General features: G+C 46.3%; 1 protein-coding gene across 3 annotated transcripts; it reads right to left on the bottom strand.

Annotated features, from left to right (window-relative positions):
• Positions 1 to 714: 714 nt before the first annotated feature.
• On the bottom strand, positions 715 to 19,610 carry atf6b (activating transcription factor 6 beta). Of its 3 annotated transcripts, none has more exons than XM_066724042.1 (17): positions 19,291 to 19,610; positions 17,441 to 17,520; positions 17,248 to 17,329; positions 16,904 to 16,963; positions 12,144 to 12,232; positions 11,851 to 12,058; positions 10,983 to 11,126; positions 10,700 to 10,866; positions 10,232 to 10,423; positions 9,930 to 10,018; positions 4,928 to 5,158; positions 3,948 to 4,055; positions 3,762 to 3,861; positions 3,567 to 3,634; positions 3,346 to 3,445; positions 1,949 to 2,033; positions 715 to 1,851 (listed from the first exon to the last, which is right to left on the bottom strand). In XM_066724042.1, exons 1-17 carry the CDS (start codon positions 19,361 to 19,363, stop codon positions 1,583 to 1,585), a joined length of 2,145 nt encoding a protein of 714 aa, XP_066580139.1. In that variant the 5' UTR covers positions 19,364 to 19,610; the 3' UTR covers positions 715 to 1,582. The 3 variants fall into 3 exon arrangements, with proteins under 3 accessions (XP_066580139.1, XP_066580140.1, XP_066580142.1); XM_066724043.1 differs by having other exon boundaries at positions 3,567 to 3,631; XM_066724045.1 differs by lacking the exon at positions 10,983 to 11,126.
• Positions 19,611 to 20,761: the final 1,151 nt, after the last annotated feature.

Genomic DNA, 20,761 nt, shown 5'->3' with positions numbered 1-20,761 from the left:
TCTCCCTCCTCCAGAGCCGCTCCTTCTCATCCCTGGACCCTAAGTGGTGGAACGACCTGCCCACCGAAGTCAAAACAGCGAGTCCTTGACCTCATTCCAGCGCTTATCAAGACGCATCTCTTCCGACAGCACTTGTAATTTAGTCACTTACTCTCCTGCAAGATAGCACTTCACAATGTTTTATCACACTACTTGCCTTGTGTTACTAGTACTCATATTGCTATTTTGATTCTCCCTATGCTCCCTGTCCTTTGGCCCTTGACTGTGACCTGACATCTTGTCTGCTCTCAGCTTTTACAATCCAGGATGTAAGACCCCATATATTGTATTCACTTGTGTAAATTGGAAGTTGTAAAATGTATTATGCTTTGAATTGCACTGTATGATGTAAATCTGAATTTGTAATGTTTGATGCCTTGTACTGCACTGTATTCTGGCACTTTGTATTGCACTTATATTTTGTGAGTCGCCCTGGCTAAGGGCATCTGCAAAGAAATAAAATGTATACTACTACTACTACTACTACTACTACTACTAATAATAATAATAATTGTGTGTTAGCTGGGTATAAACACAAGCTTCATTTGCTTCACAGGATGCATCTGTGTTTTATATTTTGGCACTAGAAAGCTTCCATACTTTACACACTGTCAGTTCACGGGCTGTTATAAAGGAGAAAAACTGACAGAAAGAAAAGCAATTTAGACATTGTTTTGTTAAACTTTTTAATTGGATTCATTATTTTTATTGGCAAAAGACAAATATTAAATAAATCTACAAAATAAAAATTAAATATTACACAATGATTGCAAAAGTTTCCCTTCCTCAGTGAAAGAGAGAGGGGGAGAGAGAAATAGAGAAAGGGAGGAGGGAGGTGGTGTAGGTATATATAGACAGACAAACCCACAAATCCCTCTCTCTGTCTCTGCCCTGCGGAGGGTTCATACACACAGCGGATGGCAGTGGCACAAAAGGGCAGGAATATCAGACATGGGCTGGGCTGGGCTGGAGGGACTGGCCTGGATCGAGTGGTTTTTATTTACAAGAACAGCATCAGTCAGAGTGACGTCCCTTTAAACAGACTGGCCAGGCTGTGGCCCTTCTGACTGTGGGTATCATTATCATTATTACTGTACACACTATACGACTGCTGTGATGGTGTCATTAGTAGTAGATGTGTATTGCAGTAAGTGAGTCCAGAGCCTAGTTGTGTGTAATAATAATAATAATAATAATAATAATAATAATAATGAGAGACAGCGCCCCCGCACTCTGCACAGGCACAGCCGGGGAACTGCACCTCAATAAGAATTATTATTAACGATAATTGAAATGCTGTGCCTGTCCTGTCCGGTGCACAGAGACCAGTCACAGGAATGGACAGAAACCAATACAAAACCAAAAATAGCATCAAAATATACAACAGAACAGAGAGAGAGAGCAGAGAACAGCAGTCTCTCCTTCACAAACCGCCTTCTCTCAGTCTCACAGACACACACACTCACACACTCACTCACTCACTTGTTCCTTTCCATTCATCCCCTCCTCTCTCTCTCTTTCTCACCCCCCACCCCTCTGCTGGCTAATGCAGCAGCCTCTCCCTCCCTCGCTCGTCCCCCTCTCCTCTCCTCGGCGAGCGGGGCCGGGGGGGGGCGGCCCCCTGTTCGTGCCGGCCGCGCAGGGTGGTGGTGTTGCCGTGCGGGTGGTGGGGGCCGTGCGGGGGGCCGGCGGGGGGGTCTCGGAGCGAGGGCGGGACGGCCGAGGACTTGATCTGAATGATGCGCGTGTCCATGACCTCACAGTCCACCTGCATCATCACCTCGTAGCCCTGGGACGCGTTGTACACCGACTCTGAGGGGAGAGAGACAAGGGTCAGAGTGCGCAGGAGTCACACAGACGCCGGATCAGGCAGCGGATCGACGTGCCGGGGTCACTGCAGGGTCATTACCGTTGACGGACATGGCCGGCATGACCAGGGACATCTTGGGTCGGGTGGTCTTGTTGTGGCTGATGGCCGGCAGCAGCAGGTGGTCCTGAAACAACAGCACTGGACACTGAGACACTGGACACACAGACCATGACTCTGAGACACTGGACACACTCATGCCTCGTTTCCACTGGCCTAAGCGTCCGTGCCGGGCCAGTCCAGAGCTTTTTGGAAAACCTGGCCATTGTGAAGTCCGTCCCCTGTAGTGGGAGGAGCCAAGTGATAGTGGGACAGTGTTGTTTTTATAATGAAACGCAAAGACAGAAAGCAACAGTACGAGCAATACAGCCTGACGTGGAGAGGACTTTTTATTCTTTGTGCTTTACATGATTGTAAACCGCGTAATAAGCACACATTTCTGTTAGAGATATTAGGAAGAGCTGAACGTGTAGAGACAACATTATATTCAGACAAGCACGTTCACATAACAATACGCTTCCATGTGCAGCAATGATACTAAATAGCGAATATGTATTGATATTATTATCGTCATCATTTGTGCGAGTATATATGTATTTTAAACTCCCTTCACTTATCACTCTTACTACAGATCTGTAACTGCAAATGATACTTTTTGCCGTATTATTTATAATGTACTTATCAGATCCTTAACCAGGCAAGTTACAGCTGAACAAAATACAAACGTTTCACGATGAATCATCCAGATACAATATATCAGTTATAATTGAACTAAAGTGCGCGTCTCAGTCATGGCGTTTATGGACGCATTTATTAAACCAGTCCTTAATATTTTAGAGGAAACCCAGATCTGCTGTATTTATTTATTCATTAATTTATCTTGTAAATGGACACGTTAACTGAATCGTGTTCATGGTCATGGTCACTGCAGAGCAACAGACCTGCACACCATTCACAAAACGACACCTGAAACACCGTCCCACTTTTCAAAATAAAATCGGAATTCATAATTCCAATTCCTGTCCTTGATTTTTTTTTTTTCATCTAAAATAGTCAGGGCACTGCACTGATCCTGTGAAACCCGTGTTCGGCAAGTTTTTAATACACTGGTATTAACTGTATCAGTCATTGTTTCTGTACGTGGATTTCACTCCACGCTGCTAATAAAACTGTAATGTCTTTGTGATCGCACAGGCACTTATATACACATCTCGCTGCTGAAGGAGAAGTATTTCCTCAGTGGGTGAAGGACGATTACGGCCGCGTCTGGCATCAGATAGTTAACCGTCACAAAACCTGGAAGAATGCATTGGTATTATCGGAGGAAAGCCAGCGGAAATGGGGCATAAGATGACCTGCTTTCTACCTCTTCCTCTGCCCCACTGCCCCAATCTCCCTCACTCCCTTCCTTCCTTCCTTCCACTGTTTCTCTCTCTCACCCGTCTGAAGGAGACCACATAGAAGGTGTCTTCTCTGCGGTCGATAGCGTCCAGGAAATCAGTGTAACTCAGCTCAGCCCCGGGGAACACCTGCAACTGACTGAGAGAGAGAGATAGGGAGCGGGAGATAAGGGTTAGTGCGGTGCCTCGCCTGTCGATGGAGCGAGCGAGAGAGAGAGGGAGAGGGAGAGGGAGAGGGAGGGGTTATTGCGGAGCCTCACCTGTCGATGGAGCGGGGGGAGTGCACAGGCAGGTACCGTGAGAAATTCAGCTTCCTCTGCTGAGCCTTCTGAACAGAGAGAGAGAGAGATCATATAGATCTTATATTACATATGATAACTACTCATCTCACTACAGTGTACAGTGCACCACAGTGCGTCACAATCCAGTGTGTTACAGTATGCAGCCACGTGTACCTGTGCAATCTTGGCCTTCTTGACTCTCTGTGGCTTCTCTCCCGATTTCTTCCTGTCGATCTGGTGTCGGTGGACCCAGCCTCGCAGTTCATCAGCCAGCCTGAGAGAGGGAGGATGAAATTAAATAAAGATAAAGCCTTACTCTGTCCCTGTCTGCGTCCAGGAGTCCCTGCCTCACTCACTCACCGCAGAGACTCCGAGCGGTTGAACTGGCGGCAGTCGGAGGAGGTGAAGAGGCGATCGATGTCCCTCAACACTAGGTCTTTCACGTCACTGAACACCCCGCTCACATTCCTGCACAGAGAGAGAGAGAGAGAGAGAGAGAGTGAGGGGCAGTGAGAGGCTACATTAATATGCCCAAGATAGACACCCACACAGACCCCACAGAGACACACAGACCCTAATACAGACCCAACAGATACTCCTGACACAGAGACACACAGACCCTAATACAGACCCCACAGACACTCCTGACACACAGACCCTAATACAGACCCCAGAGACACTCCTGACACACAGACCCTAATACAGACCCCAGAGACACTCCTGACACACAGACCCTAATACAGACCCCACAGACACTCCTGACACACAGACCCTAATACAGACCCCACAGACACTCCTGACACACAGACCCTAATACAGACCCCACAGACCCTAATACAGACCCCACAGACACTCCTGACACACAGACCCTAATACAGACCCCAGAGACACTCCTGACACACAGACCCTAATACAGACCCCACAGACACTCCTGACACACAGACCCTAATACAGACCCCACAGACACTCCTGACACAGAGACACACAGACCCTAATACAGACCCCACAGACACTCCTGACACACAGACCCTAATACAGACCCCACAGACACTCCTGACACACAGACCCTAATACAGACCCCACAGACACTCCTGACACACAGACACACAGACCCTAATACAGACCCCACAGACACTCCTGACACAGAGACACACAGACCCTAATACAGACCCCACAGACACTCCTGACACACAGACCCTAATACAGACCCCACAGACACTCCTGACACACAGACCCTAATACAGACCCCACAGACACTCCTGACACACAGACCCTAATACAGACCCCACAGACACTCCTGACACACAGACCCTAATACAGACCCCACAGACACTACATACCTAAACTGGTAGGTTTCAGTCGTCTCTCCCTCCTCCTCCTCCTTCGCCCCTCTCTTCTCTTTCCTCTCCTCTGGCAGTGTGATCTGTGCTCTCGCCTTGGCACTCTCCCTCCCTGTGGGCCCCGCCCCCTTCTCCACTACTTCCTGTTTCTGGTGGAACTCCAGGAGGTTCCTTCCTGTGTAGGAGACGGCCCCTTCCTGTAGGATGGGATCCAGCTTCCTGTCTGTGATGCTGCAAAGAACGTCAGGACAGCCCAGTCAGCACAGTGAAGAGAGCACAGTCCAGTCAGCACACTACAGTACATTATAGTACAGTCAGCACACTACAGTATAGGGCTGAAACGATTTGTAGACATTATCGACAACAAAAAATTTAAGACAAATATTTTTGTTGTCGACAAGTAGTTTGATCTCATAGGACCTATTTTAAGTGCCTGCAATAACGTGATTTGACCAGTGCGGCGCTGTAGTGCTAGACTGTAATGCAGCACTCCTGTATGCATTCCAATAGAAGAAAACAGCGCTAAAATGTCAGCGTGCAAACGGAGCAGAAAAAGTCGCGTGTGGGAAAGTTGCACTGAAGTTCAAACTGAAATTGCTGTCATCTATAACGCGTGCAGGGCGGAACTTGCTTTCCATGGGAGCACAACACACATGCAGGGACATCCCGGCACCACAGGAGATGGAAACGGTGAGAGGGGAGTGTGCTCCAGCGGGAACTAAGCAAGATGGCCACTTAGCGACACCAGTTGATAAAAATGCATTACGCAGTATTTAGGGCTGTGCGATATGATGACAGAAAAACGTCTATCATTTCATATTATGCTCTATCGTTTATATCATTGTGTTGCAAATCCCATTCTTTACGGCAGTATTTGTCATCATTTGGACGACGCTTTGCGTTCTTCCCAGTTCTTCCAACTGTGCCAGATGCAGGTGAGAAATGTGCATCAGAAACACAGACAAACATGGAGGAAAGTGAACTGACACAGAATAACCAACACAACCAAAAGACACTTTAATGCGCAAGCGTACATGTTGCACCCCGCTCTCGTCGCCGGGTTAAACTCGATCTGCCAGTCAATGCTAGAAAACATCCTCCAGTCTGACACAGACAGCCTCAGTGAAGAGGAGAACTCCCACCATGACTAAAAGACTCAAGTGCAGATGTACTTCTTAGTATCACAAATACCCAAAGAAGTAGATCCCCTAGGTTGGTGGAAGGAAAATGGGGGGCGTTTCCCTAACCGATCAAAGCTTGCGAGATCGTCTTTGCATTCCCGCCACATGCACTCCAGCAGAACGGATCTTCTCTGCTGCAGGAAACTTTAGATTTATTTAGATTTAAAGCAACAAAGCATTTGTGATTTGAGTTGGACAAAACTGGACAAAAAGAGATTGGCCGGTTCAGTTGGCTCAAAGTGCAATAAAAAGATTATTTTCAAAAGCTGAAGTGATTTCCTTGTTTTATTTATTAGTTAGACTAAGTATAACTCCATGTTTTAACAAATTACAAAAGCTGAATAATCGTTCAAATCCTACTGATTAATCAGTGAAAAAATTGACGATTAGTTGACTAATCGTTCTAATAATCGTTAGATTAGTTGATTATCAAAATAATCGTTTGTTGCAGCCCTACAGTACACTATAGTACACTACAGCACACTACAGTCCAGTCAGCACAGTGAAGAGAGCACAGTCCAGTCAGCACACTACAGTAGTCAATACACTACAGTAGTCAGCACACTACAGTACAGTCAGCACACTACAGTACACTACAGTAATCACACTACAGCACACTACAGTACAGTCAATACACTACAGTACACTACAGTAGTCAGCACACTACAGTACAGTACAGCAAACTACAGTCCAGTCAGCACACTACAGTACACTACAGCACACTACAGTCCAGTCAGCACACTACAGTACAGTCAATACACTACAGTACACTACAGCACACTACAGTCCAGTCAGCACACTACAGTACAGTCAATACACTACAGTACACTACAGTAGTCAGCACACTACAGTACACTACATCACACTACAGCACACTACAGTACAGTCAATACACTACAGTACACTACAGTAGTCAGCACACTACAGTACACTACAGCAAACTACAGTCCAGTCAGCACACTACAGTACACTACAGCACACTACAGTCCAGTCAGCACACTACAGTACACTACAGCACACTACAGTACACTACAGCACACTACAGTACACTACAGCACACTACAGTAGTCAGCACACTACAGTACAGTCAATACACTACAGTACACTACAGTAGTCAGCACACTACAGTACAGTCAATACACTACAGTCCAGTCAGCACACTACAGTACAGTCAGCACACTACAGTACAGTCAATACACTACAGTACACTACAGTACAGTCAATACACTACAGTACACTATAGTAGTCAGCACACTACAGTACAGTCAATACACTACAGTACACTACAGTAGTCAGCACACTACAGTACAGTCAATACACTACAGTCCAGTCAGCACACTACAGTACAGTCAGCACACTACAGTACAGTCAATACACTACAGTCCAGTCAGCACACTACAGTACAGTCAATACACTACAGTCCAGTCAGCACACTACAGTACAGTCAATACACTACAGTACAGTCAATACACTACAGTACACTACAGTCCAGTCAGCACACTACAGTACAGTCAATACACTACAGTACACTACAGTCCAGTCAGCACACTACAGTACAGTCAATACACTACAGTACACTACAGTCCAGTCAGCACACTACAGTACAGTCAATACACTACAGTACACTACAGTCCAGTCAGCACACTACAGTACAGTCAATACACTACAGTACACTACAGTACAGTCAGCACACTACAGTACACTACAGTACACTACAGTAGTCAGCACACTACAGTACACTACAGCACACTACAGTCCAGTCAGCACACTACAGTACACTACAGCACACTACAGTAGTCAGCACACTACAGTACAGTCAATACACTACAGTACACTACAGTAGTCAGCACACTACAGTACAGTCAATACACTACAGTCCAGTCAGCACACTACAGTACAGTCAATACACTACAGTACAGTCAGCACACTACAGTACAGTCAATACACTACAGTACACTACAGTACAGTCAATACACTACAGTACACTACAGTCCAGTCAGCACACTACAGTACAGTCAATACACTACAGTACACTACAGTCCAGTCAGCACACTACAGTACAGTCAATACACTACAGTACACTACAGTCCAGTCAGCACACTACAGTACAGTCAATACACTACAGTACACTACAGTACAGTCAGCACACTACAGTACACTACAGTACACTACAGTAGTCAGCACACTACAGTACACTACAGCACACTACAGTCCAGTCAGCACACTACAGTACACTACAGCACACTACAGTAGTCAGCACACTACAGTACAGTCAATACACTACAGTACACTACAGTAGTCAGCACACTACAGTACAGTCAATACACTACAGTCCAGTCAGCACACTACAGTACAGTCAATACACTACAGTACAGTCAGCACACTACAGTACACTACAGTACAGTCAATACACTACAGTACACTATAGTAGTCAGCACACTACAGTACAGTCAATACACTACAGTACACTACAGTAGTCAGCACACTACAGTACAGTCAATACACTACAGTACACTACAGTAGTCAGCACACTACAGTACAGTCAATACACTACAGTACACTACAGTCCAGTCAGCACACTACAGTACAGTCAATACACTACAGTACAGTCAATACACTACAGTACACTACAGTCCAGTCAGCACACTACAGTACAGTCAATACACTACAGTACACTACAGTACAGTCAGCACACTACAGTACACTACAGTACACTACAGTAGTCAGCACACTACAGTACACTACAGCACACTACAGTCCAGTCAGCACACTACAGTACACTACAGCACACTACAGTCCAGTCAGCACACTACAGTACAGTCAATACACTACAGTACACTACAGCACACTACAGCACACTACAGTACACTACAGTAGTCAGCACACTACAGTACAGTCAATACACTACAGCACACTACAATCCAGTCAGCACACTACAGTCCAGTCAGCACACTACAGTACAGTCAGTACACTACAGTCAATACACTACAGTACACTACAGTACAGTCAATACACTACAGTACACTATAGTAGTCAGCACACTACAGTACAGTCAATACACTACAGTACACTACAGTAGTCAGCACACTACAGTACAGTCAATACACTACAGTACAGTCAGCACACTACAGTACACTACAGTCCAGTCAGCACACTACAGTACAGTCAATACACTACAGTCCAGTCAGCACACTACAGTACAGTCAGCACACTACAGTACACTACAGTCCAGTCAGCACACTACAGTACACTACAGTCCAGTCAGCACACTACAGTACAGTCAATACACTACAGTGCACTACAGTCCAGTCAGCACACTACAGTACACTACAGTCCAGTCAGCACACTACAGTACAGTCAATACACTACAGTACACTACAGTACAGTCAGCACACTACAGTACACTACAGTACACTACAGTAGTCAGCACACTACAGTACACTACAGCACACTAGTCGTCAGCACACTACAGTACAGTCAATACACTACAGTACACTACAGCACACTACAGTCCAGTCAGCACACTACAGTACAGTCAATACACTACAGTACACTACAGCACACTACAGTCCAGTCAGCACACTACAGTACAGTCAAAACACTACAGTACACTACAGCAAACTACAGTCCAGTCAGCACACTACAGTACACTACAGCACACTACAGTCCAGTCAGCACACTACAGTACACTACAGCACACTACAGTCCAGTCAGCACACTACAGTACAGTCAGCACACTACAGTACAGTTAAAACACTACAGTACACTACAGCACACTACAGTAGTCAGCACACTACAGTACAGTGAGTGCAGTACATTACCTGACCGGTCCAAAGCTGAAGGTGATGAAGAGAAGGAAGACCATGATACAAACAGCCTTTCTGTTACTGCTGGAGGAGAGCTGGGACTCCTGAGAGAGAGAGAGAGAGAGAGAGAGAGAGAGAGAGAGAGAGAGAGAGAGAGAGAGAGAGTGTTAATAGGGGAGACTCCTGTACACAGCCGATGATAATGATGTTCATAGTATTACTATTATTGTATTTCTGTGAATCGTTGTTTTAATTCACTCATGTTCTCATCTGGATATAAATCAGTTTGTTGTGAACGCTGACACTGTCACGCGGACCTGTGCGCAGGTGCAGGGCTGGCCCAGCCGGTCTCGCAGTGCCTGGTTTTCTCTGCGCAGACGCTCGTTCTCACGGCGCAGGTCGTGCAGCTGTGTCTCCAGGCTCTGCAGGTACTCCTTCTTCTTGCGGCGCGACTGGCACGCCGACTCCCTGTTCTTGATCATGCGCTGCTGCCGTTTCAGCACCTTCATCTGCAGAGCGAGCGGGGGAGGAATGGGGAGAGGGAAAAGAGGGGAAGAGAAAGACAGAGATATTCACCTATTTATTGCTTTTTATTATTTATTTCTTGGCAGACGCCCTTATCCAGGGTGACATACAAAACATAAGAGCAAAACAAAGTGCAAAGATACAGTGCAGTTAATCTCCAATTTACATGCTTGTATAGGAAATATACAGGCCATGATTATTTATCACGTACCATTTATGAATTCACTAAAAAGTGAGAGAGAGACAGACAGTCAACTCACGTCAATGTCCCCAGCGCTGGGCACCCCAGGTAGAGGGGATGCTGGGACGAGTGGCTTGGTGGTGGGGGGGATGGTGGGGCTGCTGCAGTGAGGCATGCTGGGAGAAACCGGCTCCACTTTCACCAGCGCCGGAGCAGAACCCAGACACACTGACTGAGAGAGCACCACTGAGAGAGGGAGGGAGAGAGAGAGAGAGTACAGGAGAAAAGAGTTCAGTACAGATACACAGCACAGAGAGTATCAGTCAGTGTGTCAGTCAATTAGTGTGTGAGCGGGTCAGTACCGGGCCGGTTGTGCAGGACGATCGTGCTGGTGGGGGCGGGGCTCTGTGCAGGGGGGGGCAGCGCTGACACACACAGCGGGCGAGGCTGCAGGGGGGGCTTACTGCTCACGATACTGCTGACCTTCACACAGGGGGGTGTGAGCACTGAGCGGGGAGAGAGAGGGAGAGAGGGAAGAGTATATTATTACTGGCTGTAGCACAGTGAGTGTTGTGCTGTTATTGTACAGTGTGTTACAGTAGTGTGTTGCAGTATAGTAGTGTGTTATAGTATAGTGGTTTGTACATATGGAGTGCAGTCTGAAAGCAGGGTTATGTAGTCCTGTACAGAAATATGAAATGTATTGAATACTTAAAATACAATGAAGATAGGAAATTAAGCACAGATAACAATAACAAACAATGACACAGTAACCAGTGTTAAAAACAGTCCGGTCAAGAAGCCATTTTGAAATGTAATGTACCGCCTTAACACTACAAAAGTAGTAAAGTGTGTGTGTGCATTACCTGTTGCAGCAGTGTGTGTGTGTGTGTGTGTGTGTTTGTGTTTGTGTGGTGTGCGCAGTGTGTGTGTGTGTGTGTGTGTGTGTGTGTGTGTGTGTTTGTGTTTGTGTGGTGTGCGCAGTGTGTGTGTGTGTGTGTGTGCGGAGTGTGTGCGTTACCTGTTGCAGCAGTGTGTGTGTGTGTGTGTGTTTGTTTGTGTGGTGTGCGCAGTGTGTTTGTGTGTGTGTGTGTGTGTGCGGAGTGTGTGCGTTACCTGTTGCAGCAGCGTGTGTTTGTGTGTGTGTGTGTGTGTGTGCGGAGTGTGTGCGTTACCTGTTGCAGCAGCGTGTGTTTGTGTGTGTGTGTGTGTGCGGAGTGTGTGCGTTACCTGTTGCAGCAGCGTGTACGCTGATTGGGCTGTTGCTCGGTACAGTCTGTGCTTTGTGTTGCTGTTGTTGCTGTTGATGCTGCTGTTGTTGTTGCTGTGTCGGTGGTGTGGCAGGGGGGTGCAGGGACCCCAGTGGGGGGGACAAGATGTCCCCGAACATATAAGGAGGGGTGGGGGGGTTCTCTGTCTTCACTGTCACCTCCAGCACCTGAGAGAGAGGGATTGAGACGGGTCAGTACTGAGAGAGAGAGAGAGAGAGGGAGCAGATGAGGGAGAAAGGGAGGGAGACTGACCTGCTGTGAGTCCGGCAGGGAGGAGAGAGACGAGTCAGAGGCAAGAGAGGAGGCAGGAGACAGAGGCTCTGACTTCACCACCTGGAACACTGCAGGACAAAGAGACAATCACAATCACACTGCACAGACACACTGCTCTACACTGCACTGCACAGACACACAATCACACTCCATTAACTACACAGACACACAATCACACTCCATTAACTGCACTGACACACAATCACACTGCACTGCACTGACACACAATCACACTCCATTAACTACACAGACACACAATCACACTCCATTAACTACACAGACACACAATCACACTCCATTAACTGCACTGACACACAATCACACTGCACTGCACTGACACACAATCACACTCCATTAATTGCACAGACACACAATCACACTGCACTGCACTGACACACAATCACACTCCATTAATTGCACAGACACACAATCACACTGCACTGCACTGACACACAATCATTCTCCATTAACTGCACAGACACACACACTCCATTAACTGCACTGACACACAATCACACTCCATTAACTGCACTGACACACAATCACACTGCACTGCACTGACACACAATCACACTCCATTAATTGCACAGACACACAATCACACTGCACTGACACACAATCACACTCCATTAACTGCACAGACACACAATCACACTCCATTAACTGCACAGACACACAATCACACTCCATTAACTGCACAGACACACAATCACACTGCACTGCACTGACACACAATCACACTCCATTAATTGCACAGACACACAATCACACTGCACTGCACAGACACACAATCACACTGCACTGCACTGACACACAATCACACTCCATTAACTACACAGACACACAATCACACTCCATTAACTGCACTGACACACAATCACACTGCACTGCACTGACACACAATCACACTGCACTGCACTGACACACAATCACACTCCATTAACTACACAGACACACAATCACACTCCATTAATTGCACAGACACACACACTCCATTAACTGCACTGACACACAATCACACTCCATTAACTGCACTGACACACAATCACACTGCACTGCACTGACACACAATCACACTCCATTAATTGCACAGACACACAATCACACTGCACTGCACTGACACACAATCACACTCCATTAACTGCACAGACACACAATCACACTCCATTAACTGCACAGACACACAATCACACTCCATTAACTGCACAGACACACAATCACACTGCACTGCACTGACACACAATCACACTCCATTAATTGCACAGACACACAATCACACTGCACTGACACACAATCACACTCCATTAACTGCACTGACACACAATCACACTGCACTGCACTGACACACAATCACACTCCATTAATTGCACAGACACACAATCACACTCCATTAACTGCACAGACACACAATCACACTCCATTAACTGCACAGACACACAATCACACTGCACTGCACTGACACACAATCACACTCCATTAATTGCACAGAGACACAATCACACTGCACTGACACACAATCACACTCCATTAACTACACAGACACACAATCACACTCCATTAACTGCACAGACACACAATCACACTCCCTTAACTGCACTGACACACAATCACACTGCACTGCACTGACACACAATCACACTCCATTAACTACACAGACACACAATCACACTCCATTAACTACACAGACACACAATCACACTCCATTAACTGCACTGACACACAATCACACTGCACTGCACTGACACACAATCACACTCCATTAATTGCACAGACACACAATCACACTGCACTGCACTGACACACAATCACACTCCATTAATTGCACAGACACACAATCACACTGCACTGCACTGACACACAATCATTCTCCATTAACTGCACAGACACACACACTCCATTAACTGCACTGACACACAATCACACTCCATTAACTGCACTGACACACAATCACACTGCACTGCACTGACACACAATCACACTCCATTAATTGCACAGACACACAATCACACTGCACTGACACACAATCACACTCCATTAACTGCACAGACACACAATCACACTCCATTAACTGCACAGACACACAATCACACTCCATTAACTGCACAGACACACAATCACACTGCACTGCACTGACACACAATCACACTCCATTAATTGCACAGACACACAATCACACTGCACTGCACAGACACACAATCACACTGCACTGCACTGACACACAATCACACTCCATTAACTACACAGACACACAATCACACTCCATTAACTGCACTGACACACAATCACACTGCACTGCACTGACACACAATCACACTGCACTGCACTGACACACAATCACACTCCATTAACTACACAGACACACAATCACACTCCATTAATTGCACAGACACACACACTCCATTAACTGCACTGACACACAATCACACTCCATTAACTGCACTGACACACAATCACACTGCACTGCACTGACACACAATCACACTCCATTAATTGCACAGACACACAATCACACTGCACTGCACTGACACACAATCACACTCCATTAACTGCACAGACACACAATCACACTCCATTAACTGCACAGACACACAATCACACTCCATTAACTGCACAGACACACAATCACACTGCACTGCACTGACACACAATCACACTCCATTAATTGCACAGACACAATCACACTGCACTGACACACAATCACACTCCATTAACTGCACTGACACACAATCACACTGCACTGCACTGACACACAATCACACTCCATTAATTGCACAGACACACAATCACACTCCATTAACTGCACAGACACACAATCACACTCCATTAACTGCACAGACACACAATCACACTGCACTGCACTGACACACAATCACACTCCATTAATTGCACAGAGACACAATCACACTCCATTAACTGCACTGACACACAATCACACTCCATTAACTACACAGACACACAATCACACTCCATTAACTGCACAGACACACAATCACACTCCCTTAACTGCACTGACACACAATCACACTCCATTAATTGCACAGACACACAATCACACTGCACTGCACTGACACACAATCACACTCCATTAACTGCACAGACACACAATCACACTCCATTAACTGCACAGACACACAATCACACTCCATTAACTGCACAGACACACAATCACACTACACTGCACTGACACACAATCACACTCCATTAATTGCACAGACACACAATCACACTGCACTGACACACAATCACACTCCATTAACTACACAGACACACAATCACACTCCATTAACTGCACAGACACACAATCACACTCCCTTAACTGCACTGACACACAATCACACTGCACTGCACTGACACACAATCACACTCCATTAACTACACAGACACACAATCACACTCCATTAACTGCACAGACACACAATCACACTCCATTAACTGCACTGACACACAATCACACTGCACTGCACTGACACACAATCACACTCCATTAATTGCACAGACACACAATCACACTGCACTGCACTGACACACAATCACACTCCATTAACTGCACTGACACACAATCACACTCCATTAACTGCACAGGCACATAATCACACTGCACTGCACAGACACACAATCACACTCCATTAACTGCACTGACACACAATCACACTGCACAGACACACAATCACACTCCATTAATTGCACAGACACACAATCACACTGCACTGCAGACACACAATCACACTCCATTAACTACACAGACACACAATCACACTGCTCTACACTGACACACAATCACACTGCTCTACACTGCACTGCACAGACACGCAATCACACTGCACTGCCACACAATCACACTCCATTAACTACACAGACACACAATCACACTCCATTAACTGCACTGACACACAATCACACTCCATTAACTACACAGACACAATCACACTGCACTGCACTGACACACAATCACACTCCATTAACTACACAGACACACAATCACACTGCACAGACACACAATCACACTGCACTGCACTGACACACAATCACACTCCATTAATTGCACAGACACACAATCACACTGCACTGCACTGACACACAATCACACTCCATTAACTGCACTGACACACAATCACACTCCATTAACTGCACTGACACACAATCACACTCCATTAACTGCACTGACACACAATCACACTCCATTAACTGCACTGACACACAATCACACTCCATTAACTACACAGACACACAATCACACTCCATTAACTGCACTGACACACAATCACACTGCACTGCACAGACACACAATCACACTCCATTAACTACACAGACACACAATCACACTCCATTAACTGCACTGACACACAATCACACTGCACTGCACTGACACACAATCACACTCCATTAACTACACAGACACACAATCGCACTCCATTAACTGCACTGACACACAATCACACTCCATTAACTGCACAGACACACAATCACACTCCATTAACTACACTGACACACAATCACACTCCATTAACTGCACTGACACACAATCACACTCCATTAACTGCACTGACACACAATCACACTCCATTAACTGCACAGACACACAATCACACTGCACTGACACACAATCACACTCCATTAACTGCACAGACACACAATCACACTGCACTGCACTGACACACAATCATTCTCCATTAACTGCACAGACACACAATCACGCTGCATCAGAGCACGACTCTGCAACACTACAGCGAGACACTCACACATGTCCACAGGCAGGGGCTGAGATGTGGCCGTCTCCTCTTCCAGGGCTGGACTGTCTGCTACAGAGGAGGAGAGAGAGAATCCTATTAAACCAGCAGGGCTGTGTGTTAAACTCTTCAGAGCACTGCACTGCAATGCACCGTAGTGTAGTGTATTGCACTGGATCACACTGTACTGTGTTGTAGTGAACCGCATTATATTGCATTGTTACTGCAGTGCACAATTTGTGATTGCGTTGTACATCAGTGTAGTCTTGTCTTTGCTGTGCCGAGGTACTCTGTGCCAAACCCAGCAGCACTCAGAGTAAAACTGTATGTATGTGTCAACCCCTCTCTCACTGTACCTGTCAGGACGTCATTGCTCATGTGCTTCCATGGTGATGTGCGATTGTCGGGGTCAAGGGTCAGGATGAGGTCACTGTCAAACTGGGGGGGAACAGAAAATTATGTTAGTCAGTGTATCAACCAATCAGTCAGTCAGTCAGTGTCTCAGTAAATGTCTCAGTCAGTCAGTGTCACAATGTGTGCTATACTTACCGGACTGTGGTATTTCAGGCCAGAAACGTGGTCACTGTCCTCCCCCTCCTCCATACTCTCACACTGGTACAGACAGGCATCTACACAAAAACAGCACTGCATTAAAAACACTGTTTCAACACACTGTAATACTGAGACACACACACACACACATACGGCTACATTTGTTAGTCAAATGAAAGGATAAGACCAGCAGGAGAAATACAGACACGCGTCCTTCACACGATCCCTCACTCTCCCTCTAAACCACACACACAACAGAGTACAGACACAAAATACAGTACAGATACAAAGAATAGTACAGATCAAGACACACAGCACATCACAGTATACTTCAGTACAATAAACACACACACGGTAGAGTGACACCATAGCCTTAAGATACAGATTGAAGCTGAAGTAATAAAAATAATCATAACAACATAGACGACTGATCATTGTTATATTGTGTTGTTTAGACAGTGGTCACTCAAGGTGTGCATTTACTACTCTCCATCTCTTTGACCCTGTTCTGCTGTGTCCAGTCAGTGTTAATGTGCTGTAGTGTCCAGTCAGTCAGTCAGTGTTAATGTACTGTAGTGTCCAGTCAGTCAGTGTTAATGTGCTGTAGTGTCCAGTCAGTCAGTCAGTGTTAATGTGCTGTAGTGTCCAGTCAGTCAGTCAGTGTTAATGTGCTGTAGTGTCCAGTCAGTCAGTGTTAATGTGCTGTAGTGTCCAGTCAGTCAGTCAGTGTTAATGTGCTGTAGTGTCCAGTCAGTCAGTGTTAATGTACTGTAGTGTCCAGTCAGTCAGTGTTAATGTGCTGTAGTGTCCAGTCAATCAGTCAGTGTTAATGTGCTGTAGTGTCCAGTCAGTCAGTGTTAATGTGCTGTAGTGTCCAGTCAGTCAGTCAGTGTTAATGTGCTGTAGTGTCCAGTCAGTCAGTCAGTGTTAATGTACTGTAGTGTCCAGTCAGTCAGTCAGTGTTAATGTGCTGTAGTGTCCAGTCAGTCAGTCAGTGTTAATGTGCTGTAGTGTCCAGTCAGTCAGTGTTAATGTGCTGTAGTGTCCAGTCAGTCAGTCAGTGTTAATGTACTGTAGTGTCCAGTCAGTCAGTCAGTGTTAATGTACTGTAGTGTCCAGTCAGTCAGTCAGTGTTAATGTACTGTAGTGTCCAGTCAGTCAGTCAGTGTTAATGTGCTGTAGTGTCCAGTCACTCAGTGTTAATGTGCTGTAGTGTCCAGTCAGTCAGTGTTAATGTGCTGTAGTGTCCAGTCAGTCAGTGTTAATGTGCTGTAGTGTCCAGTCAGTCAGTGTTAATGTGCTGTAGTGTCCAGTCAGTCAGTCAGTGTTAATGTGCTGTAGTGTCCAGTCAGTCAGTCAGTGTTAATGTGCTGTAGTGTCCAGTCAGTCAGTGTTAATGTGCTGTAGTGTCCAGTCAGTCAGTGTTAATGTGCTGTAGTGTCCAGTCAGTCAGTGTTAATGTACTGTAGTGTCCAGTCAGTCAGTCAGTGTTAATGTGCTGTAGTGTCCAGTCAGTCAGTCAGTGTTAATGTGCTGTAGTGTCCAGTCAGTCAGTCAGTGTTAATGTGCTGTAGTGTCCAGTCACTCAGTGTTAATGTGCTGTAGTGTCCAGTCAGTCAGTGTTAATGTGCTGTAGTGTCCAGTCAGTCAGTGTTAATGTGCTGTAGTGTCCAGTCAGTCAGTGTTAATGTACTGTAGTGTCCAGTCAGTCAGTCAGTGTCAATGTGCTGTAGTGTCCAGTCAGTCAGTCAGTGTTAATGTGCTGTAGTGTCCAGTCAGTCAGTGTTAATGTGATGTAGTGTCCAGTCACTCAGTGTTAATGCACTCTATCACTCCATCTCTCTCACCCCAGTCCTCGCTGGTCAGCAGGTTATCGGCGAAGAAGCGGTTGTCCAGCTCAGACAGTAGGTCGGTCGCCATAGATCCGCCTCCGACGATTCCTCTTGAAAAAAACAAACCAGGAAACCCCAGATTAAAATAAACAGGCGAGACTGAGAGCCGGCCTGCAAGCTTGGAGAAACGTTGCCAAAGTATGAATTTAAGAACCCGTTCGGAGGCCGAATAACACCATATATGTGAAAATATTACTATTTAGAGCCGCGACTGTTATTGTTTACGGGCCTCAAAAGTCAGTTCCGCCTCGGCGCACATTGACGCTGACCAGGAAACCGACTCTGCTAACCCACTTCCTGTTGAAATCCCGCCTCCACTGCCCCATGTGCGACCAATCGGCGATTGGGAAAGCTAGACAAACGTTCAGATTCACCAATGAGAGTGTGGCTTAGTTTCCATTGGTCAATCCGCGACCAATCCCAGTGAAGCTCGGGGGTAAGTCGTGGGCAGGCCGTTTCCAAAGCGAGCAACGGGTGAGTCCACCAATCAGAGCGGCAGAGTGTGTGAGTGACGGGCAGATCCACCAATGACGAGTTGGATAAGCAGGTTTCACGGGCTCTTCCTATTGTCGTTCGTGCGGAGACAGAATTTGCTGGAAGCGTGTTTATGATAGTGTATGACGTCACTGGTATTGCCGATGCGCAGTGATTGACAGTATTGAACAGTACGGCGCTGAAAAGTGACATGAAGCCATGAGAGCAGCACGTCAGCACAGGCACATTGCGACACGCGTGACTGCTGTACGGCATTCATAGGTTATATTCTGTATCTCCCTATGGTGGCCGGTGAGTGGTGAGGGAGCATTGACCCATTTAAGCGATTGTACTGAAAAAGGTTCACTGCGGCGATGCGCTGGACACATTCTCTCCACAGTGACGTCAGCGCAGGACATGGCGACTGTATCGAGTGATTCGGCAGATACATCAGCCAGGCCGTGTGCACATTAACCCATGACGTCATGCCATTGGGGCCGGGGGTCCCCCATTAATTTTATATGATCTCTGGCCACTTCAGCTACAGTGTGCGAGTTAGCGACAGCCCCCTAGCGAGCACATCCCTAAAAAAAACCTGGGTCAGATGGCCGATCCTATCCCCCTCAAGGTATCAGCCCCTGTCATCGCAGAGCCGATTTCTCACCTGACATGGTTCACTAACTCTCTCTCAAACAGTCCAATGTGTAAAGTCAGAAGATCTGCTGTCTCAGCCCCTACCTGTCAGCAAGGGTGTCCCACAAGGCTTGATTTTAGGCCCCACACTTTTTTCTATATATATATAAATAACAACACTGGCAGTAGGAAGAGCTCTCATTCACTTATATGCAGATGATACAGTGTTACTCAGCTGGTCCCTCCCATGAATTTGTGTTAAATGCTCTACAACTAAGTTTGTACTGTATCCAGCAAGCTTTCTCTGCCCTTAACCTTG

Source organism: Amia ocellicauda, chromosome 15 (assembly GCF_036373705.1).
Source record: "Amia ocellicauda isolate fAmiCal2 chromosome 15, fAmiCal2.hap1, whole genome shotgun sequence".
In the NCBI taxonomy this organism is placed as follows: Eukaryota; Metazoa; Chordata; class Actinopteri; order Amiiformes; family Amiidae; genus Amia; species Amia ocellicauda.
The sequence above is the reverse complement of the archived record's forward strand: the minus strand, read 5'-3'. Positions and strand labels throughout refer to the sequence as shown.